Here is a 24,922-nt window from a genome sequence, read left to right as displayed (position 1 = left end):
TCTTTATCTTCTATTATTGCAATTCATATACTTTCTCCATTCCATTATAGGAAAAATCCTTATCATTTTTCACTTCCTTACTCTCAATCTAAATCTTCTGCCAAACTATTTACAAATTTCACTCATATATTGTTTGAGAAGATATCCTCTTTGAAATATGCATGCTACATAATATGGATATTTTTTCCTATCCTGTCAAAGATTTATACTTACATCGAAATATACACAAAGTCTAGCCATGAAATAGGTCTCTTTTTGCTAACGAATCGTGTCTATTTGTATTGGAATATATATACATATATAGGAACTTCACTAGAGGTAAGGATTTTATACTATTTTTTATGTGTCATATTTTAAATATTTTTTAATATAAATACTAGAATTTGCATGCCATGATGTAATATCTCTCTATTATATACACATTAAGCATTATAATAACCATATTATGTGCATTAAAGAATTGAGAGAATAATCCTTCGATAAAAGAAAATGACATCCAAAGACAAGATAATCAAATTATCATTTGATATGGGAAGGTAATTGCAACAAGATGATCCTTCGGTAAAGGAATGTGATCGACAAACTTTTGGAATAAGAACCTTCGGCAAGGGAAGGGAACTCCCAAAGACAAAATCTCAAAATGATCCTTTGGTAAGAGAAGATGATCGACAAACTTTTGTTCCTTTTTTTTTTACATAACTCCCTTCTTATGTATGTCTAAATAACCTTTATTGTAAATTGAACTAAGGGAATAATCTTTCAGTAAGGGAAGGTGACCCACAATGACAAGATATTAATATGATCCTTCGATAAGGGAAGGTGATCGATCGAGATGATTCTTCGGTAAGGAAAGGTAATCGCTAAAACTTTTGAGATAAGAACATTCGGTAAGTGAAGGGGACTCCCACCTTTTTATACCGGTTTGAGCTCAATACCTTCCATAGAAGTTACAAGAAAAAGTAATAAAAAGTACAAAAAAAAGTGTGATTATGATTGTTCTTCTTTTATCCATTCTGTTTGATTTATGAGTATAATTTTTTATTATTATTTTATTCAAAAATCTTTCTTTCATTCAAAGATATTTTCTGTTTGTTTTATGAGTATGTTTATTATTTTTATTTCATTCAAAGATTCTTTCTGTTTGATTTATCTATGCCAGTATTACTATTCTTCTCCTATTTATTTTGCCTTGCTTTATGGTCTACGAGAACATCAAATCAAAGTTTATGAGTTTGCATTCTATATGTTTTAATGTTATAAGTATTTCGTTATGAGTCACATGTGTCATAACATAGGTAAATGAGAAGCATCTAAAAGTCACACCACTCCGGCTAACAAAGCCTTTTGAAAATAATAATTGAACAATATTGCATAATCATTATTTTTATTTTAAAACTCGGAGTGGTTGGGAATGGATACGATAACACCAAATAGATGAACTACTGAGAAACTTTTGTTTCTCACCCTTTTTTCCATAGCATCTTTAGGAACAGCGCGGTGCAAAGCAATACGCTACTTGATTAAGCTAAAAAGATCATTACATTTAAGATAGTTAGGAGCGGGATATCAAGGACATAGATACGGAATATTAAGCACTTACCAAAATTCATATTAAAGATGGAGGATAGACGATTGTTTCAGCCATAGTTATGCAAAGTGAGAGAATTAGGATCCTCTGTGTGTCATATTTAATCTTTATTGAGTGACTACAATTGTGGTTATGGTATTTGTTTTTATTTATTATATGATCATTTGATATGAGTAAAGTTTGTCATTGTTTTTGCCTCTATAATTTAGTATGCCCACTTTCTATCTTAGTATCACTAGGTTCACTTATACTTCCTAACTAGTAACGATTCTTGTGGTTAAGGTTCTCACTATTTTCAAATAGCTTTCAAAAATAAAAACTAGTTATCCACCTTTTTTATGAAATATTTTATATAAAGATTTTATTTTTTAAAGTTTTCACAAAATTTGAGTATCAACAACTAATATAATCCAAATAAGGCTTAAGGCTAGTTTAGAAATATTAGGGTGTTACAACATAAGATAAGCAAGATTCTTTTAATTAGTTACAATTGCACAAATTACTTATCCTGCTTTAGTACCTATTACTGATGATTATTTTACAACTAATGTTGTAGTTCCTGTGGATGCTATATGATAACCTTGCACTACAGGCCCTCTACCCACTATGGATGAAGGATGAGGTAGAGTGGGGGACAAGGATGTCTATTGTTCCCCTCGTCTATTTTAACATAGTTGAGTTTTACCATGTTGACCTGGTGAAACGCCTATTTGGTGACGAGCAGCCAGTGCCATGGGTTCTAATCAATGTTGACAGGTTCTTGAACACCACAGGGCAAGACGAGGACGTACGGTGGCCTACTAAGCTTGCGAAGTGGTATAATGGTTGAATGACTCGATTTGAGAAGGGACATCGGATCTCCATTCAGCTGTTCATAGATTATCAACCACAAAGGAGTACTAGGATTGGTACCGTTAGGCTTGCCGCGTTAGACACTTGTCAGTGCAACATGTTTTTAATGATCCCATGCATTTGGACTTACCGGATAACGTCCAGCCTTCTGTCAATCAGCCGAGGGATGTACTTCACCTTCAGTTAAACTTGACCTCACCAATATTCGAGATTTTGTCGGAGGATAATACGGAGACTCCAAGGGCATCCTGCTACATATTGTCGGCAATGAACATGGTACTTTAATTGGTCCGATTCCACAACTTGATGCTCAACACTTTTGTGATTGCCATAATTCTTCACACCCTGCATTACTGTATCTCTACTCTTGAATCTGTAGCCAACCCAAAACTCCACACCACTATCTAAGTTGTAATCGTCTTTATCCGTGTTGGAAAATAGAATTTTTTTCATGCATCATATCCAGATCAAATGTATGATAGTGACTGCATGATAGTGACTGAATACAATTGATAAGATCGAAATTAGGTGCAGGACAGGCAGAAAATACTAAACTGATGCCTCGACCGGCGTTTCTGATAGAAACTTCTCCTCCTCATCATCTTCAGAAAAACCACTATCGTTGTAATCTATAATATACTCCTTGTCGAAGTCCTAACCACCCACGTCTATGTCTTCTACTGGACTAGCAAAGTGTAGCGGTGGTGGCGCAAGAGGTGGGTTATCATGCACAAAATTCGAGTGGCCAGATCCATTACCACCAACATCACCAACATCCGGAGAAAGCTATATCACTTGTTCTGCCATGATTCTCCTATGGATGTCAAACATGAGGCGCACTTGCTCGCTGCCATGGACCCAAAACAGACGAAATCAAAAAACTTCATTTCTCATCGAAGCTAGCAACTTATACCCTACCCTTCTGATCTCTTTTCTCCTGCTACCACTAACGCTACTTAATATCAGACTCTTTAACTTAGACAAAGAACTTACTCGTCGAGTGCATAACAGAATAGGAGTATCAACCTCAAATACCACCCCAGTGTCACTGCTTCTCATGTGGCAATTCGGATACACATTTACAACCATATATCCGCTACTACTAGACATTTTGGCTTATTTTTTGGAAGAAAAATGGGAAGAGAAGAAAAAGTGAAATATTTGTAGAGAATACAAAGGCTTGCACATTCTTTTATAGCTACTGAAAATTTATTGTAACGTATTTCGTGTACCATGTAAACATCATAACTTACCTCTTATCTCAGTGTAAACGAAATAATATATATATATATCGTTGACACTGTAAACGAAATATGCACGTCACCCATATATTACCATATCTCGTTTAAGTATAAACGAGATATATGTCTTCTTATTTTGTTTACACTATAAACAAGATAAGAGATACGAAAGATTTTCATAAAAATACTACAAATTGTATAATTTGATATTTGTTTATTTATTAAAAAAAACCTAATAAATTTGTTACTTATAATTATTTTTAATAGAATATTCTTTTATCCAGTGTGATAACTGATAAGGGCATTCTACCGAATAGTTTGCGCAGGAAATGAATTGTATTCATGTTCTTCTAATCCTCTTGATATTTTTTGGTTATTATCCCCAAAACTCTAGAAAATTTCTAAGTATATAGGAAAAATATTTGGGCCAATATATTTATTGTAAATAAAGAAAAAGTTGGTTAATATTATTTCAAATATAAAATAAAAATAAGAAAGATATTAGTCATTTTTCATTTCTTATTTCGATTAAGTGTGTTTAAAATATTTGTAGGTCTATTTGTGTTATCAAGGCATTTGCTAAAAGTTTTAGGACATTATGATTTTCATTTTCATTTTTACTTTATTTATTGTTTTGATTGTCATAAATTCGTAACTCAATAATTAACACTGCAATTTTACTCATGAAAACTTAAGAAAAATATTATAACTAATATTCTTTCAATAAAACAAAAATTGGATTGCATCAAGATGGCACTTTTTATCTCATAAAATAATAGTAAAGCAAACAACAATTTAATGCTACAATTAAAAATCAGTAATAATATATTGTGCCAAATTGGTCGACATCGAAAAGAATTCGACAGTTAAGGTTGAAAATCATATGTGTATGAAACACACCATAATTAAAGAAAATAAGAATTAGTTATGTTTGATGATCAAGTTATCTTAGATGTATGAACTAGAAGTTTATTAATTGATTAATTAAAATAAAATAATAATTTATTTGTCTGGAATAAATTCAAAAATTTAGAAATATTAATTTAAAAATTTGAAGGTGAAATTTGGACTCAACAGATTTTTCTGAGTGAAAAAAATATATTTTCTGCGAAAAAATGCGTAAAAATACGTACCGATAATTTAGTCAGCAATACCGGATTAAGTATGTCCGGTACTGCGAGTGAGAAAATAAAACTGCAAAAAAACTTAGAAAAATATTTAGAATTAAAAACCGAGCGCAAATTTTAAAAGTTTTTACCCAGAGTTGGGACAAACGAACTAAAAATGCTAAACGGTTGGATTGGATCCAAGTTGGACCCCAACCCAACATATAAATACTTCATTATTGAGCATTTCAGCTCGTTTCACCCACAAAATTGAGATGAGGGGCGTTGAAGAGAGGAAGAAGAGAAGAGATGGGTTTCATTATTCACCCTAATCTTGTTTGAATCAAAACTTGTGTTCCAAAACTTCAATTTGCATGTCGTTTGCGGCCACGCGAAGCTCTTGGCAAGCTCTTTATTTCTAGTTAAATAGAGTGGTAAGGAACTTTTAATTTCTTACCCATTTTCTCCCCTAACAGATTTTAAATTTTTGGGTTTACTTATTGAGTGAGTTTTCTTATTTTGGTTGTTTAGGTACCAACTAATATTGAAATTTTGTTGGATTTTACCAAAAATACCATAAGATGAGGTATGCCACTTCAAAATCCTTGTAGTTTGATGTAATTGTGAGCCCTAGTGATTAATTTTGGTAATTTGTATGGATATAATTTGAATTATTGTTGATTAAGGTTGAATTGAAGAATTGGTGCACTTGGAATTGAGAATTTGGCTAGGACTTATTGATTTTTAGGTGGCTAAGCTTGAAGGCTTGTGAGGAGGAGACTAGTTTGGTGATTTTGTGCTTGTGTAGAAATTGGCTAAGGTATGGTTTTGATTTTCTTTAAATAATATGTAATGTTGTGAGCAACTTAGACTAATAGATCTTAGGATAAAATTGAATTGATGATGAATATTGATGTTGATGATAATTGATGATGGTTATGAGTTTTGATGATGATGAATTGTTGATAATGTGATTAATTGAATGAAAGATTGGTATGTATCGGGTTGGTAGTTTAACCGACAAGTGATATCACGGCCAGTAGGATAAGCATTCCTCAAATGCATTCTTGTGTGATTGTTTGCTTTATTTACTTGCATTGTGCCAACTTGTATAACATATTTAATTGCTAATTGAACAACATGCTGTATATGTATATTACTTGTGTTTTACTTTATTGCATTACTTGTATTATCTGTTGGGATTGAGGATGATTGGTAGGCAGTGGCGATTGGATTGCATGGAGGATAGATTGGCAAAGGCTGTGGGATAACAGTGATTGATTAGTTTAGAAAATCCTCAAGATTAGATAACCTTTTATGGAATTTTATTAAAATATTTCTAAGTATGAATCATATGCCTGTGAGAAGTTCTAGGATTGCATTTACCTTCTCGGAACCTTATATCTTATCTATTGGGCGTTGTTACCATACTGAGAACCTCTGGTTCTCATACCATATGTTGTTGTTGTTTTTCAAATGTAGGTCGCAACCCACCTCGGTGAGTTTTCAAATGGTGATAGAGCGGACTCGCTTTTGTCTTTTGTTTATTTTGCTGTAGTTATTCTCACACTTTTGATTATTGTACTTTTTGTCTTTAGAGGCTTAAACTTTGAGAGACATGATGTATTCATTTTAACTTTCAAAATTTTGTTGTATATATTGTAACTAGTCGCTCTAAACTTCACGGGTTGTTACTAGGTTTCCTTTGGACATATTGTACACACACACGTACGCACGCACGCGCACACACACATACACACATACCTTGTTTATTTTGTACCTATATTCTCTTTTTCTTACTTTTATGCTTTAGTTATCTTGTGTGAATGCTTTGTACTTTTGTATCTCTATTTTCTGTATTTTTGAGCTTTTATTCCTTCATTGGAATTCTAGTTTTAATATTCCTTGATTATATATTATTATATGAATTTTAGAGCTGTTGTGACGCTTTGTTGTCCTTTGCTTTATGGCTAGAGGTAAGGCTTAGGGTGATAGGGTGTTACACTTGGTGTCCAAACTTACTTGAGGTTCAAGACTACTTGGGTCCAAGTTTGTTTGAGGTATAAGATTACTTGAGGTTCAAGATTACTTGAATTCTAAGACTACTTGAAGAGCAAGTTTACTGAAGTCCAAGGTTATATCAATTAGCTTATGATTTTTTCTCTATAAACAGGATTAGTTTCAATAAGCTAGAGGAGCTTCCATTCATTCACACACTCACTCACTCTAAAAATTCCTAGTTACACTGACGAACAAAAACATGAGTCACGAGTCCATTAAGTATTGGGAGACTCTATTTTCTCTTTCAGTCAAATTAATTATGTTATTTTCTTTCTATTATTTTCATTCAAGCTCTTGTCAATTTCTGCATATTTTAATACAAGTCTTGCAATTTTCAATTCTTTATTTTTTGCATTTATTCTTTCTTATTTCTTGCTTTTTATAATTATTTATTTATTTATTTGTTTGTTTTTATACTTCTATTAGGTACGATCTCTAAATCCTAAGAGAAACCCGCAAGAGGAGTTGTATCTGCTCCCCGAATTGGGATCTTGATACAAGCTTGGTTGACACTTCCTGTCAAGTTAAACAAAAAAAATCCAAAATCCAGGCGAAACAAATTAGCACACCTGGTGGAAGTGTGGGTAAGATTGGTTGCCTAAAGTGGTTCTTGTGTATGCATTTGTGAAGTGATAAATTTATACTTTATAACAGTCCAAACACATCTATTTCTATGTCATCTCAGCCGTCTTCTTCAATAGAAGGGTTAGACCACGACTCTAAAGAAATAGTACTATATCCATAACCACAAGTTACTGAATCAACACAAGTGTCTATGACTTTTTGCTAGAAGTCTGATTAGGCATATGAACAACACAAATGTGACTTTAGTGGTTTCTCCTAGTGTAGTCGAAGTGAATCCGACTACTTGGCCTATTTAATGGTTACCACAATATTTGCCATTTTGGGCTAATCTACCTATTTTTGGGGTATATACAAATGTTCAGTCAAACTCAATTGGTGGAATAAATCCACATGATTTTGTACAAGGATACAACCCGTACTTATATCAATATATGATGGCCAATCTTTACTATTCGGGACCAATGATATCGGGACCCATAATATTGTAACTACCTCAACAAGGTATTTTGTCAATGTTGACGCAACCATATGTAGGGGCAACATCAACTCAGATTGATTTGCGGATTCAATCATCGAGACAAATGGGGGTGCCTTGTTCGACCCCTGTTATGCCTTTGACATCTACTAAAATGCATAAAGGCCTATTGTTCTCAAGAAGCTCGAGGAAATTACCAATGTCAGGGGCAGTTTTGTCTAACACTGTAGATTCCTTAGCAGGTTTTAGACAGCAAATAGCAGAAAGTCATCATGATTTTGTTAACATATTGACTCGGTAGATGACAACTATCTTAAATCTTTTGATAAAAAAAATAATGCTAAGTTTGAACAAGTAACGAGATAGATGAATGAATTGATTGGAGCAGTCCAGATAACTATAAAACACCAAATCTACTAGGAGGTCATCAACCTCAGTTGGAAGGTCATTAGTCACCCCTAATAATTAATAAGGGGCAAAACCTTGATGATGTGCTCGATAAAATCAGTTTTCTCAATGTGACATTGCACAAGTTAATGAGCAGAATATTTCACAAGCTGTGCAGCAATGCTAAATAGGATAGGTTTCAACGTAAAGTTGACTTACCAACCATATTCTATATCTCCATTTTTTGATCATGTATTGCAAGCAAAACTTTCTAGAGGAGTCAAAATCCCAAAATCAGTCACTAAATTTTCAAGAGAAAGTGGTGAGTCGATTGTCGAACATGTGGCTCGCTATATAGTCAAAATTGGAGTTCTAGCTAGCAATGAACAACTAAAAATGAGATACTTTCCTTTTTCTTTGACTTTGAATGCTTTCACTTGGTTTTCAAATTTACAGCCTAAGTCGATCCAGTCATGAAAATAGTTAGAGAAGAGTTTTCATGATCAATTTTTTAGAGAAGAACTAAAAGTTACACTCTTTAATTTGTTCTCAATAAAAAAAATTCAAGGCAGAGATGATGGAAGATTATCTTTATTCGGTTCAAAAATATAAAAATAAGTGCTATAATTTGATCTCAGAGCTTAAAATTGTCAATATATTGATTAGCGGGCTTGACTTCAAAATTAGAAAGAAGCTAGTTTTAATTGAGATTATGCATGAATTGAGGCATAATTGATTGAGGTAGGATATGGATGGCTTTGGCAATGTAAATGGTATGTGGCTATGTTAAATGTATAAAGGAAACATGACTTGAGTTTAGTTTTAATGAAATTGAGGTTTGAAGTTTCTTTTATGTAAAATAAATTTTGGCCGAACTTCGGCGAGCCATAACTTGGCTTCCAGTCTCCTGAATTATTTCAAATCTATTTTAAATGAAAATTGGATTCGTGAAGTTTACGCCGTTCAAAGAACAGATGAAAAATGTTTTAAAATGAAAAAGTTATGCGCGTCGGAAGTTTAGGATTGAATTTGGAAAATTTTGCAGCTTTTCATACCTTAGCAAAATTTTTGGAAAAACATAAGCTCACGCATACGAGTGACCTGAAATTTGTGTACGCGTCTAGTCGCTCGCTCGCGACCAACCCTTGTAGGCTGGGATCCACACGTACGCGAGCAGGGGTATGCGTGCGCGAGCAAGCATTTTTACACACCCACGCGTACGCGTGGCCCCTGTTTAAGCAAATCTGAGCGAGTTTTAAACCTAATTTCAAACCCCTAAACCCCTACTTTCATTCTGTTAACTCTAGATTTGGTTAGTAAGCTTAACAATAGGATGAAGCTAGGAAAAAAGAGATAACTTAGAGATGAAGGAAGATAACTAAACTAAGGATTGGAGAAGATGGTTTTTGAGTTGATAAGATGATGGAAGAGAGATATATGAGGCAGTTAAAAGAGTAATGTAATATTGAGATTAATGAATGAGATAATCATGGACATTAACGAATTGAGGACAATGAGACGAGTTATGAATTTATAATTGTGTATCATAAAATATACGAGGAATGAGTAAATGACTATGATTTATTGAGAAAGAGTAGTAGTGTCGCGATTATGCCGGAGATGCATATGTAAGCTAAAGATTGAACATTTGTGAGCTTGAGGTGTTGTCTCCCCCATGTCAGCCTGGGATTCGTCCCATGGATAACATTGATCTTGGGGTATTATTTTTTCCATATCAATTTGGAGTGTTGTCTATTCTCCCCATGTCAGCTTGGGACTATTCCCATAGATGTTATTGAGCTTGGGGTGTTCTCTTCCCCATGTCAGCTTGGGGATTCTCCCCATAGTGTATTTTGAACTTGAGGACATGTCGAGATGGCTACGTAACTGACAATTAATATCAACAGCCATAGGACAGGTATGCATCATATGCATATTGTTTGAATTGCTTATTTGTGAACTATTTAGGAATGCCTATGTGATTATAACATGCTATTTGTTGTACTTATTATCTGTATTACTTGTAAGTTACTTGTGTTTGCCTTGTTTGCTTATTTGTCTGTGTAAATTAATCGGAAATGGAGGAATGGAGGAAATGGTGGAAAAGACTTGGTATTATGATAAGGTTTAAGCTACGCTTAGATATTTTTAGAAGACCACCCTTTTATGGTTTCTATTTAATACTTTAAGCTTTATATCTGAGAGTCGGCGTTCTAGGATTACCTCTGGCATTCCGAAGACCTTATATATTATGTGTGTGATACCTTTACCATGCTAAGAACCTCTGGTTCTCACCCCATACTGTGTTGTTGTTTTTCAGATGCAGGTCATGTGGCCCCTTGCTAGGCGTCTGGACTTCTGAAGCGGAGTGGTTTTTGGGTTTCATTGTCATATAGATTATGTTTGTATGTACTTAACTTTCTCTATGAATAACTTGTTTATTTTATTCCTCTTAGAGGTTAAAGGAGAGCTAGGGTTTTACCTATGTATTTGGGGTTCTTGAGATATGTATATATGTATGTAAATATTCTCCGGCTAGCCTTGGCTTTGCAAGCTGAGTTAGGAGCTAGTTATTTTGTATCCTTGACTCTCTATTCTCATTTCTGTCTATTTATACTTATTATCTTTAGATTTTTTAGCACGCAAGTTATCTCGTTTCTTAAGTATTGCGCTTTTGGTTTGCATTTTATTTGTTTTACCCGTTTTTCAAAGCTCCTAGTTAAATATCTCTTTCACTATTTTATATATATATATATATATATATATATATATATATATATATATATATTACTTTTAGAGGTCGTAATACCTTATTATCTCAGTCTTATGACTTAAGCATAAGATTAAGTGTGGTAGGGTGTTACATATTCACAATGAAGGAAAATATTAAAAGCAAGTTAAGATTGCCTTACAAGATACTAGATACAAAGGTTGGCAAAAATTCTTACGAGTTGACCTCGAACTTTATTGAATTTGAGAAGTTTGTTGTCATTGCGATGGTGAATCAAGAAATTCACTTTGACACCAACATGCTCAAAGTAAGACCTATATATCCTAAGGCTGGTGAAAATTTGATAGACTTTCTGATTCGGCAAAGAGAGTCGAAAATGAATATGACTATGTGTTTTAGGTGTATTGCAAAAGAGAAAAAAAAAGAAGTAGTCGACAAACAGTCAAGATAAAAGATGCAATTGTGAAAGTTGATATAGAAGACGGAGATCAATTTTACTACTATAGATTGAGTTCAGAGGTGATTTTGAAGTTTTTAATGCTTCTTCATTAAAATCAAAGCCATCCAAAACTTCGAAGGACATTTTATTGTGCAAAAAAATTAGCACGAATGGTCGACGTTGAAAAGAATTCAACAGTTAAAGTCGAAGATCATATATGCATGAAGCACACCATGGATAAAGAAATAAGAATGAGTTAGGCTTGATTGTCAAGTTACCTTATATTTGATGACCAAATTTACTCGAGGTTCAAGACTACTTGAAATCCGAGTTTGCTTGAGGTCCAAAATTACTTGAAGAGCAAGTTTATTTGAAGTCCAATATTATATCAATTAGTTTAAAATTTTTTTCTATAAACAATAAGCTAGATGAGCTTACATTCATTCACACACTCACTCACTCTAAAAACTTTTAGTCACAGTATTGGATGAAAACATGAATCATGAGTCTATGTAAGTATTGGAAGACTTTATTTTTTGCATATTATAATACAAGTCTTGTAATTTTTAATTTTTAATGTTTTACTCTTGTTCTTTCTTATTTTTTTACTTTCTATAATTATTATTTATTTGTTTATTTTTACATGAGATCTAAATTTTAAGAGCAACTCACAAGAGGATTCGTATCTGTTCTACGAATTAAGATCGTGATACAAATTTAGTTGATACCTTCTGTCAAAATAAATAAAAAAACAAAATCCAAGTAAAACAAATAAAAAAAATCAACTTAAACAATTTAAATTTATCTTATTTAATATTTATTTATTATAAAATATATTAAATAAAATTAAAAAATAATAAATTTTGACAGTTTAATATTTATTTAGTTACACAACATTTCCAAAAATATATATGGTACATGTACATCTATTTTTGAAACTAATTTCGTATTTGGAAAACGACAATAATTCCATTATAACTCGACTCTGCTCTACTGTTGCTGCGCACTGTGCCTGACAACGAATAAAATACATTTTTTATTCAAAATACACATATAAATTAAAGTACATAAATAGATATGTGTTTAAAGTACGGTTTTTAATTTACATATGGCCCAAAGGCTGGTGTAAAAATGAAAATTACACCAAAAAATATCTCAAATTTTTTTGATGAAAAAATGTACGTTAATATGGAAAAAATGAAGGAATAAAATTACAGGAAAAGAAAAATAGATTTTTGAAAAAAATTATATAGGACTTATAGAAATTTAAGAAAGATAAAATATTAAATAAGTTTTTTTTTGAAAATGTGTTATATTTATAGGTCTTTTTAAAAAAAACTAATAAATTTTAAAATTTTAAAATTTTATGTTTATAGACTTTTAAAAAATTGAAATTGTATTTAGTTTGTATTTTTACATTTGTTTTTGTTATTAATATTTTTTATTTTCAAAATTTTGTAAAAAAAAAGTAAAAATAATAAAATTTTATTTCTTATTTTTACTTCTCGTTTTTTATTTCATAAAATTATAAGAACAGAAATATTAGAAAACAAAAAATAAAAATATAAATCATATTCACATTAAAATGTTAGACAGAATTTATTGTCTTATCAAAAACTTATAAATCTATTTTAATTATTTCAAAAAAAAACTTGTTTAAAATTTTTTTTCGAAATCTTTAAATTTATCACAAAACCTTCTAAAAAATTTTATTAATAATTTATTTTAGTTGAAGATTATAAATATATTACAAAATTTTCCATAAGGTTGTCTTATTACAAGGAAAATTATCATAAAATTATCATGTCTCTGATAAAAAAACATGTGAGAGTGTGACCCTGGCCTGACCCATGCTCCACACCCCACACCTTAGCTTATTTATATTTTTTCACCTCACTCACTCACTCACTGTCACCGAGTCTGTGAGTACAGTTCCACAGAGCATGGCACTAAACGGTGACCGTTAGATCTCCGATCACGGGAAGTGGAGGTGCACCCCTCTGCACCCGATCTAGATCGCCACTCCAATGGCGTGCTCGTGAATCCACCCAACCATGGTGTCCACTCTCTTACTACAATAGACTACACCCATCCCATACATACATACATACATATACACTCACACTCCATTCTCGCTTTTCTCTTCTTCTTCTTCTTCTTCTTGTTGCCGACGATTCTTTGCTTCTTCTGCTTCTTGTTATCACTTTATTCTGCGCCGCAATGTCCGCGATATGAAACTTCTAATCTCCTTTTTACAGTTGTAGCTTGCTCTTCTGCTTCGATCATCATACAGTCTGTCACATTGGTATAACTGCTTTTTATTTTTGCTTCATTCCTCATTCTTAATTTCTAATGATTTGTTATTGTGAATGTTGAACCTTCTTTCCCCGATTAGTCATTCTATTTTTGTTGCGAGTTCTGGTTACTCTGTTTTTTTTTCTAATATCAGAAATTTGCGGATTTTTTTTTGTAATAATTTTTTTGTGCGTCCTCTCTCTCTCCCTCTCTCTCTCTCTCTCTCTCTCTCTCTCTCAATATTTTTGTCACATTCTCTGCTGAATAAATATTTATTTCAAGAATATTTTAGGAACTCTTGGTTTATTTTATGTTAATCTGCTATCAGTGTCAGGAATATTAGTTTATGAAAACATTTTTATTTGTATATATAAACTAACACATTCTATTTCTAAAAATTAGTAATTTACTGTCTTGACTTGGTATCAATGTTATTGTTGTTGTTAATTACTCAGTTTGGCTTTGATTATTCTCTTTTCTTTGCTATTTTATACTTCTAATTATTTTGTCTAATGACAATGATGTACAATGAAACAGATCTCAAGCTTAAACTATTCAACTTGGGAACTCCAATAATTTGAAAAATGAGGTTGGTGGAGTTTTGGTGTATATTTATAATAATTATATTGGCCAATATTCTTGAACCTGGGAAGGCAGAGGTTTATATAGTAACCGTTGAAGGTGAGCCCATCATAAGTTACACCGGCGGTATCGATGGGTTTGAAGCTACTGCTGTGGAATCTGATGAGAAGATCGATACCACAAGGTACTTGCATTTGAATATATTCTCCAGTTTTTTATGTTTCTTAATAAGCACAACAATTCAATCAACAAAGCTTATCTAAATGGTTGGAAAAACTTTGTTTTCGTTCAAGATTGTAATTGGACTAATTCTGCATGAATGAATTTATGCACTCTGGAAACAAAGAATGTAATGGTTATAACAGGTTAAGACTTTAGAATGATGAAGTATTGGCAATAATTTCTTATATAAGTTGTTCTTCCAAGCCTAAGTTAACATAAATATTGGAGATATTTACATTTTTATTTTCTAATATAGGGTAACTTCACCATAACTCTTTTATTGGAGATATTTACTATAGTTTGTGATGTGCATAAGTAAATGCTAAATGTTTGCTGGATCAAGAACTGGATACTGATTTCTGCGATGCTAATTTATCCGCTTTCTGTACTATTTTGAACTTCTTGCAGTGAATTGGTCACTTCTTATGCACGCCACCTTGAGAAAAGACATGATATGCTACTTGAAATGTTGTTTGATACTGGGACGTACACAAAACTCTATAGCTATCGACATCTTATAAATGGGTTTGCTGTGCATCTTTCCCCAGAGCAGGTGATGTCTTTATGATCTTTCTAGTATTCTTTAATTGGTAGTAAACAACAGTTTTTTCTTTTCAAAACTCATTTCTGCACACTAATTTCCTTGTGTTCTGCTCTTATATTAGTAGGCAGAAACTCTTAGACATGCTCCTGGTGTTAAATCTGTTGTGAGGGACTGGAAAGTGAAGAGACTTACAACACATACCCCACAATTTTTGGGGCTTCCAACTGGAGTGTGGCCGACAGGAGGTGGCTATGATCGAGCCGGAGAAAACATAGTGATCGGATTTGTGGACTCTGGGATATATCCTCACCATCCCAGCTTTGTCACTTATAATACTGAACCATATGGGCCACTTCCAACGTATAGAGGAAAATGTGAAGTTGACCCGGAGACTAAGAGAAGTTTCTGTAATGGGAAGATTATAGGAGCACAGCATTTTGCTCAAGCTGCAATAGCTGCTGGGGCATTTAACCCTATAGTTGATTTTGCTTCTCCTTTGGACGGGGATGGGCATGGAAGGTAAGAGACCCTATTTTACTTTTCATTACCATCTTACTTTGAAGCTCTGATTCCCACTCCTGTTATACTATGATGAGTCCTTCGCTCGGAATTAAAGCAACCGGTGTTTATCTCTTTGTTTTGTTTCTACATGGAGTAAATATTGCTATCTAATAGATTAATTGGTCAGTGTAGCTCAAAATGGAAATCCTATCATGAATTTTCGTGGGATTTCTGGAACATCTACTCAAGGTTGAGAATGGGATGCATCCTTATAACTTGCAACTGATGTGGAGCTGAAATTGAAATATAACCTTAACCTTTCCAGTTTGCAAAGAGTATACAATTCCAGTTCTTCTGTCTTTAAAACATTTGAAGTGGATAGTATTGGCAGTTGTACTTAACCTTATCTTCTTAGTTGGTAAACGATTTTCATTGAACAATTCCTTGATCCTCTTTGCATCTTCATTTCGCAGTCATACTGCCTCTATTGCGGCTGGAAGAAATGGAATTCCTGTGAGGATGCATGGACATGAATTTGGGAAAGCAAGTGGAATGGCTCCTCGTGCCAGGTGAGGAACGATAATTCCCTAGATGAATTGTTTATGAAACTGGGAAATGTAATCCTTTTTGTTGCATTAGAGTTAGACATCTGTTGTGTTTGTCTTCAGGATTGCTGTGTACAAAGCACTCTATAGACTCTTTGGAGGTTTCATTGCAGATGTAGTTGCTGCAATTGATCAGGTATACACCTATAATTATAGTACTTTTCTCAATCTTTCATCTCCGAATGTTCAATTGTTCAGCAGAATATATGTTTTCCCAAGATTTTTGAGTTCTCTTGGTTCATTAACTGAGGGTGGAAAATAGTGTTACGTTACATTCTCTTTTAAAAATTCCTAGCCATTACACTGGATTGCTCAAGAGGAGATGATTTTAAGTTTTCTTCTTTTTTAAGTTACTCTAAATTCAACATTCAAGTTTGACATTAGATGAAATCTGTTATGCAGTCTTTACTTTTTAAGGGATATTGTTTCAGCCCAACATGTCTAACTGTTTAAATTTGAGAGTATACAGGCTGTACATGATGGGGTGGATATACTCAGCCTTTCTGTTGGACCCAACAGTCCTCCAGCAACCACCAAAACCACTTATTTAAACCCATTTGATGCTACACTTCTTGGAGCTGTGAAAGCTGGTGTCTTTGTTGCACAGGCTGCCGGAAACGGTGGCCCCTTTCCTAAGACTTTAGTTTCGTATAGTCCATGGATAGCATCCGTAGCTGCAGCAATTGATGATCGTAGATATAAAAATCATCTGACTCTTGGAGATGGTAAAATCTTGGCTGGAATTGGTCTATCACGTAAGCTTTCCAACTTCCCACTACATTTATTGGGTTGTAACTATTAGAAGGAGAATGTAAACAGAAAGAGAACTCTCGTGTAGAATAAGTCTCTTTTCAGTTATGACTCATTTTTATTGATTATATCAACATTGCTCTTTTGAGTGCTACAATGAAAACAGCAAAGAATGAGAAAACATGCATATACTTTTCTTCCATGGATAACATCAATTATTTATAGGGTAGGTAAAGATCTCCTTGGGACTAAGGATTGGAATAGGCTACAGTGTGTTTCTGTACAATAGTTGGAAAAATGTAAAAATCATTTTACCAGCTTAAGTGTTTTACTTTTCTGATCATTAGAGAGTTTTGGTACTGCTTTTTCCTCGTTGATGCTGGTGCCAGTAGCTAGCGGAGAATGCCAATATCATTCTATTCTCTTTATCTACTTATTTCCTTTTTCTCAAAAGAAAGAATAGTAGGATGATTTTAATATTAGTAATAATGAAAAAATATACTCAGTAGTGAAATTGGCCAATAGCTTTGTTTTGTTTGGTTATCACTATTCTTCTGTAATTCCATGCTTATGTGCGAAGTATATTTATGGTTGTCTCCATTCTTTGGCACGGCTTTGGACAGCTTCTACACATTTTAACCAATCATACACATTGGTTGCTGCGAATGATGTTGTGCTAGACTCGTCAGTTATGAAGTACAATCCCACGGATTGCCAGAGACCTGAACTTCTAAACAAGAACTTGATAAAGGGGAACATTCTTCTTTGTGGTTATTCTTTCAACTTTGTAGTTGGTTCTGCATCAATAAAAAAGGTTTCAGAAACAGCGAAGTCTCTTGGTGCAGCTGGATTTGTTCTGTGTGTTGAAACTGTTTCTCCTGGAGCAAAATTTGATCCAGTTCCTGTTGGCATTCCTGGGATTGTTATCGCAGATGTCAGCAAGTCAAAGGTACTTGACTTGTCTTTGCTTATATATTTATTTTGGGGCGGACCAAATATATGACTGCTGCCCTTCTCCATCTGTTTAAGTTATTCCACAATCAGGCACTTTGCTATTATTGTTTTCTAATACTTATTTTATATGCTTCTAGCATTTTTCTTAATGATGGCGAAGTATGTGATATTTATAATATCATTTTGTATTTGAAATCATCATTTTCAGGAACTAATAGATTATTATAAAATCTCCACTCCAAGAGACTGGACTGGAAGGGTGAAGAGTTTCAAAGGTATTGGAAAAATTGGGGATGGTTTGATGCCTATTCTTCATAAGTCTGCACCACAGGTGGCTTTATTCTCTGCAAGAGGACCAAATATAAAGGACTTTAATTTCCAAGAGGCGGATCTTCTCAAGCCAGATATATTGGCACCGGGATCATTAATTTGGGGTGCTTGGTCTCTAAATGGAACTGATGAACCAAATTATATGGGTAAGTAATGGTTTGAATTTGATTAAGTTGTTGTCCCCATAGTAGCCGATATCTTGAAATTTCAGCCTATATATAAACATTCGAACTGCACCATAGGGCTAGCTGAGTTGATTGATGGGGCAAACATGATTTCTTCTTATTTTGTCCATGTTAATAATCCGGGAAATTCATCGATTACAGCAACATTTCATACCAACTGACATAGGACAGCCTAGTCGCAGAAACAAGAACATGCGCATGACCTTAATAGGCTGAAATTCCTCTAATAATTGATTTTGAAGTTTCATGTTTTATTTTTGTTCTAAGATTACAATAATAGCAACAACAATTTTTCCACTAGACAGTGTTAATTACATCGATCAAAAGATGATATGCCCTGTCAAATGTCTAGACAGACCATTGAACTTGAAGTTTAAACCCTTTTCAATGGTTTTGTTTATCCTTTTTGGTCTTGTTCTTCCTCTATCTATTTGGCCTATTCTTACTTTCATCTATACATCTTACACACTCTAAATCGAATCACCTGAGGTATGATTCTATCGTCCTTTCTAACCGCATAGCTGACAATAGATTAATTTTAGACAAATTGTCACTTCTTTACCTTTTAAATAAATGTCCCAGTAAACTTCTCATTATAGTCTGCTTAGAATCTAAATTAGGCTAACAAAATGGGCCCTTACTCTGATATAATCGTTGGAAAATGGGGTGCGCTTCTGTAGTTTTATAGTATTATTGAAACATTGCATGATTGAGGAGGGTGGAAGAAAAACATTGTAGCAAAGATATCAATATGCTATAGGATTTGATTTATGTTAAGTGATTTTTGTTTAATCAGGAGAGGGATTTGCCATGATATCTGGAACTAGCATGGCTGCTCCACATATAGCCGGCATTGCGGCTCTCATAAAGCAGAAACATCCACATTGGAGCCCTGCCGCAATCAAATCAGCCTTGATGACGACATCAACAACTCTAGACAGAGCAGGAAATCCTATTCTAGCACAGCAATATTCTGAAACACAGGCGATGAAGCTAGTAAAAGCTACTCCTTTTGATTATGGGAGTGGACATGTTAATCCAAGAGATGCTTTGGACCCTGGGCTAATCTTTGATGCAGGTTTATTACTTCTTCCCTCTTAGATAACCTTTATTTTTTTTCTTTCTATATTTTAGTCTTGTCAGGATAATGTTCTGAAACATGAATTTACATAGATATGAGAATCAAGGTAAGTAAAATTCAAGAATTTATTTGAACTAAATTTTTATGAATCTGATTTGAAGAGTTAGCCAGAAAGAATAAGAATGATAAACAAGAAACTGGCATTGGGGCCGGGACATTGCAGTGCCAGTTTGGGATGCTTAATATGTTTTGCAAAACAAATTTGAAATTTATCAGAATGGAATCTTGTCCAAAATAAAATAAAGTCATTATCATGACAACTAGAATGGAAATGGTAAATCTTCATCAAAGTAATAAAATAAAGGGTATTCTGCATACCCCTTTCAAATCAGTTCTTAAAAATATCTTGACTAGATGTGGATCTTCTGTTTCCTATTGTCTTCACTTGCTTTTAACTTGCTAAAATCCAATAAAATAATTTATTTAAATAATGTGAGTCTTCCCTAATTGATTTTGAATATTATATCATGAAGTGAAAACCTAAAGATAAATGAACAATAAAACCAATTAATTAATTTTGCAGGATACAATGATTATCTAGGGTTCTTGTGCACAACACCCGGCATCGACATTCATGAGATAAAGAATTATACAAACACACCATGCAACAACACAATGGGCAACCCAGCAAATCTAAACAGTCCTTCCGTTACAGTTTCCCATCTAGTAAGAACTCGAGTTGTCACCCGAACCGTCACAAATGTTGCAGGGGAAGAAGAAACCTATGTGAATACAGCTAGAATGGACCCTGCAGTTGCCATTGAAGTCAATCCTCCAGCAATGACCATCAGACCAGGCGCATCGCGTAAGTTTACCGTGACACTAACGGTTCGGTCAGTGACCGGAACCTATAGCTTTGGTGAGGTTTTGATGAAAGGGAGCAGAGGTCACAAGGTGAGGATCCCTGTTCTGGCCAATGGATACTCAAGATAGCTTAATTTGGTCTCAAAGTTCAAAGCTCAAAGCTATGTTTGTAATATTCTTTGTAACTTGTGGAGAAATAAGGTATGTCCTTTAAGATTTATTCATATGTGAATGTGATATTGAATATATAGGTTGTAAACTGTAAAGGAAGCAAGTGTAAAAGGCGGAGAGACTCAACATATAAAGTTTTGCTACTGTTCTCATTCTCAAGTGCTTTCTTGAGAAGCTGCTTTGTGAAATGTCTTCTTCACACATGTTTCCCTTCCTCCCATAATTGCTTGCTTGCTGCAATTCATAATTAAGGGAAATTGGGATTTAGAATATAGTTGGGAATACAGCATCTACCACTGGAGTAATTGCATTGGCTCAGCATATATCTAAACGAGGGATTTGGCTCTTCTAAAATGCATTATATTTTATAGCTGATGAGAATATTAACTGTTGGATTTAACAAGATACAAGCATAGAAAAAAGGTAGTCTGATGCACAAGCATCCCGCGATAATGCAGGATCTTGAGAAAGATCACACTCAAAAGGTGCAGCCTAACAAGATTCAAACATATGGATAACTAATTATATGGTCTAAGACTATTGATTTTCTCAAGAACAAACAGTTTTTAGAGGAGTAAAAAATTCCCAAATGGAGTGTTGCTGAAGTCAAAGATTAGCGAAATAAAGTAAGAATACATGATTTTATTTAGACATTTTGGAAATATTTTGCCATGCTAACATAATGATTTGATTCAACAGCCTGTTTAACAAATGTTGGTGTTAAAAACTAGATTCCTTGACTAGGATGAGTTTCGACTACTATGGATTATGTCAATCTGAAGAATTAGTTAGAAGTAGTAACAGATGTAGATATGAGCAAGTCGAAGTCGAAGAAAGATGATGCAAGAGCGTCAAAATCGAAGATTTTTAACACATGAAAAACAGGTTAAAAAAGATTGTTTTTCCTTGAACATTAAGACTTTTACTTGACCTTCAAGTTGAGTTGAGAATATTGGTGCAAATTTTGGGGAGCAAACTGAAGGGCGAACATGGGACTTAAAAACCAAGGTAAAAGTAACAACGTGGAGTGTCTACCTTGGAGGGCAAGGTCCTTCGCAGTCAAGGCAAGATCGTGGGTTGTGAAAGCCTAAGAAAAAAGGGGAAGTTAGATCGTGTCAAGAGAGTAGTATTTTACACTCCACTCCTGGTGGTCTGTAAATAAGAGAAGTTTAGAAGAGTTCGGGGACTTCAATCAAAAACGCTTTATTATCACACCAAACTCTGCAAAAATTCTTAGTCCCAACGATGCAACGAAACATCATGAAATGCAAGTGCATGTGAGTTTTAGGAGTCCATTTTTATTTTCTTTTATTTTTTTTTTCGTTTTAATTCGTTTCTTTTCATTTCTTAGCTTTCAATATTTATTGTTATTTTGCTTTCTTTCAATTTCAATTTTATTCTTTCATTTATTTAAAACTTTCATTTATTTTACGTACTTCTTTTTATCTGCTACAATTTGTCACCAGTATTTTGGCGCAGTTTGTTTTGACACAAACGCTAAGTAATTTTTGGATCGAATCCACTCTAAAATAGAGGAGTCGTATCTGCTCTCCAAACTGAAATCTTGATACAAGTTTAATTTGACACCTTATCAAAGTTACTAGAAATAACGTGAAACAACAACTTTAGAAATTGATGACATATAAGTGATTGCCAATTTTATTCTAGTGGTATGTCAAAACAATGAAAAGCAAACACAGTAATCAAATGAAATTTCAGTTAATTATGTATATAGTTTTAGTTATAAAATGATATGTAACATCTCTCTTGACGTGAATTGAACTTCATCATTAGTCGATAATTATATGTGAAACGCTTATGTATGTTAAATTAAATATTTTACTTTATTTAGGAGTTAACATGATAACTAAAAAAGTAAATCATAAGATACATCATTCTTCCTTAGAGAAAACATAACAAAGTAGAGTTATGAAAGACAAACTAGATGTATAATAAAGGTATGTCTTAAACGAGCTCAACAATTATGTGTTTATTGAATTATTGAATGAGCTACATTTATATAGGTCATTAGATCTTGTTAGATAAAAATCAAAAGCTAATATAAAAAAGAGTATTGATGGATTCTAATAAATATAAAATATCTTATTACATAAATAAATACTTTAAATGACAATACTTTAATACATAATACTTTGAACGGCAACAAAATTTTTTATTTATTAAAATTAATTATTATGCAAATTGTTTTATAATATTAAATAATTATATTAAGATAATATTTTAAACTATAACTAACATAAAAATATAAAATAATTAAAATTTTATTTTATATTACTTGACAAATAATTAGATTATTATATTTAAAATTTATTAACTAACTACATTTATTAAAGATATTATTATATAATATAATTTTTTATAAAAATATTTTAAAAATATAATTTATTTAAAATATTATATATAATACATGAAAATATTAACTTTTTTATTTTTTAATTTTTTTAGAAAAACAGAATAAATAATATAATTTTAAATACATACCTAAATAAAAAAGTTAATATTTTCATATATTATATATAACTTTTTAAATAAATTTTACTTTTACAAATATTTTGATAAAAAAATTATATGATATAATAATATATTTAACAAAGTAATTAGTTAATAAATTTTAATAATCTAATTATTTGTCAAGTAATATAAAATAAATTTTAATTATTTTATATTTTTATATTGTAGTTTAAAATATCATTTTAATATTATAAAAAAATTGCATAATAATTAATCTTAATGAATAAAAAAACGTATATTTTTTGTATTTATTTAATTTATACTTTTTAGAACAAAAAGTTTCTACCTTTATATAAAAAAATACGTGATAATCTTCTTAATATATATATTAGGGGTAGCAAAACGGGTCGAGTCCGTCAAGGCGACCCGCCGAACTCGCTAAAAAAATTGGTCGGACTAGGATTTGAAACCTGTTAAATTAAAAAAATTCGCTAAACCCGCAAAATTTTTATGCAAAATTTTTTTATAATATTAAAAAATTATATGAAAATGATATTTTAAATAGTTATACTATAATAGATCTAATATGTTTTCTGATTTCAATGTTATTATATGATTATAATTATTTAATATATAAAAAATTACTAGATAGTATATATAAGGGGTGGCAATGCGGGTCGGCTCGCCCCGCTAATTAAAATGGGTACAAAATGCTGGCCATTTGACTTTATTTTTTTAAATAAAATTAATTAAAATTAACAAAAAAATAATAATTAAATAATTAAATACAAATAAAAAATAATCAAATCATAATATAATTTTTTTACTATCTTTTTTTAAATTTTTAACTTCAATAAAATTATTTAAAATAATATTTGTCAATAGAACCATCTTTATTTTAAAAAATAAGTCACATAATTTGAACATATATACGAAATTGTAAAATAAAACAAATAAAGTAACATAATTGAAACATATATACATAATTTGACGAATTTTTTTAATTTGACAAGTCTCAAATTCTAACCTGACCCACCTTTTTAGCGGGTTCGACGGATCGGCCCGACGGATTCGACCCGTATTACCACCTTTAATATATAAATATATATTATTACTTGACAAATAATTAGTTTATTATATTTAAAATTTATTAACTAATTACTTTATTAAATATATTATTATATAATATAATTTTTTATCAAAATATTTGTAAAAATAAAATTTATTTAAAACGTTATATATAATACATGAAAATGTTAACTTTTTATTTAGGTATGTATTTAAAATTATATTATTTATTCTGTTTTTTTTTTAAATTAAAAAATGAAAAAATTAATATTTTCATGTATTATAAATATTATTTTAAAAAAATTATTTTTTAAAAATATTTTTATGAAAAATTATATTATACAATAATATCTTTAATAAAAATAGTTAGTTAATAAATTTTGAATATAATAATCTAATTATTTATCAAGTAATATAAAATAAAATTTTAATAATTTTATATTTTTTGTTACAGTTTAAAATATTATTTTAATATAATTTTTTAATATTATAAAAAAGTTTTGCATAATAATTAATTTTATTAAATAAAAAATACTCATATATTTTATATTTATATATTTTATATTTAATTGTTTAAGAATAAAAGATTCTGTTGCCATTTAAAGTATTATGTATTAAAGTATTGTCATTTAAAACTTTATTTATGTAATATGATCTTCTATATTTAATAGAGTGCATCAATACTCTTCTTTTATATTAGCCTTTGATTTTCATCTGATAAGATCTAATGACCTATATAAATGTGGCTCATTCAATAAGCACGTAATTATTGAGCTCGTTTTAGACATACACTATAATACGTGCGTGTTTTTTTAATTAATGTGTCATCTTTT

General features: G+C 31.9%; 1 protein-coding gene across 1 annotated transcript; it reads left to right on the top strand.

The window, feature by feature from the left end:
- The first annotated feature begins 13,293 nt into the window (after positions 1–13,293).
- On the top strand, positions 13,294–20,737 carry LOC112796614 (subtilisin-like protease SBT2.6). Its single transcript, XM_025839158.3, has 11 exons — positions 13,294–13,770; positions 14,298–14,526; positions 14,973–15,117; positions 15,233–15,627; positions 16,083–16,178; positions 16,278–16,350; positions 16,684–16,969; positions 17,588–17,913; positions 18,127–18,394; positions 19,230–19,511; positions 20,098–20,737. The coding sequence occupies exons 2-11, from the start codon at positions 14,345–14,347 to the stop codon at positions 20,505–20,507; spliced, it is 2,463 nt and encodes an 820-aa protein (XP_025694943.1). The 5' UTR covers positions 13,294–13,770; positions 14,298–14,344; the 3' UTR covers positions 20,508–20,737.
- Positions 20,738–24,922: the final 4,185 nt, after the last annotated feature.

Source organism: Arachis hypogaea, chromosome 4, assembly GCF_003086295.3.
Source record: "Arachis hypogaea cultivar Tifrunner chromosome 4, arahy.Tifrunner.gnm2.J5K5, whole genome shotgun sequence".
In the NCBI taxonomy this organism is placed as follows: Eukaryota; Viridiplantae; Streptophyta; class Magnoliopsida; order Fabales; family Fabaceae; genus Arachis; species Arachis hypogaea.
This window is presented reverse-complemented; position numbering and strand designations above follow the sequence as displayed.

Coding starts and splice junctions, on each gene's coding strand:
- LOC112796614 (XM_025839158.3), top strand. CDS start 14,345: ATGAGGTTGGTGGAGTTTTGGTGTATATTTATAATAATTATATTGGCC. Junction 16,179..16,277: donor GGAATGGCTCCTCGTGCCAG/GTGAGGAACGAT, acceptor GTTTGTCTTCAG/GATTGCTGTGTACAAAGCAC. Junction 18,395..19,229: donor TGATGAACCAAATTATATGG/GTAAGTAATGGT, acceptor TTGTTTAATCAG/GAGAGGGATTTGCCATGATA.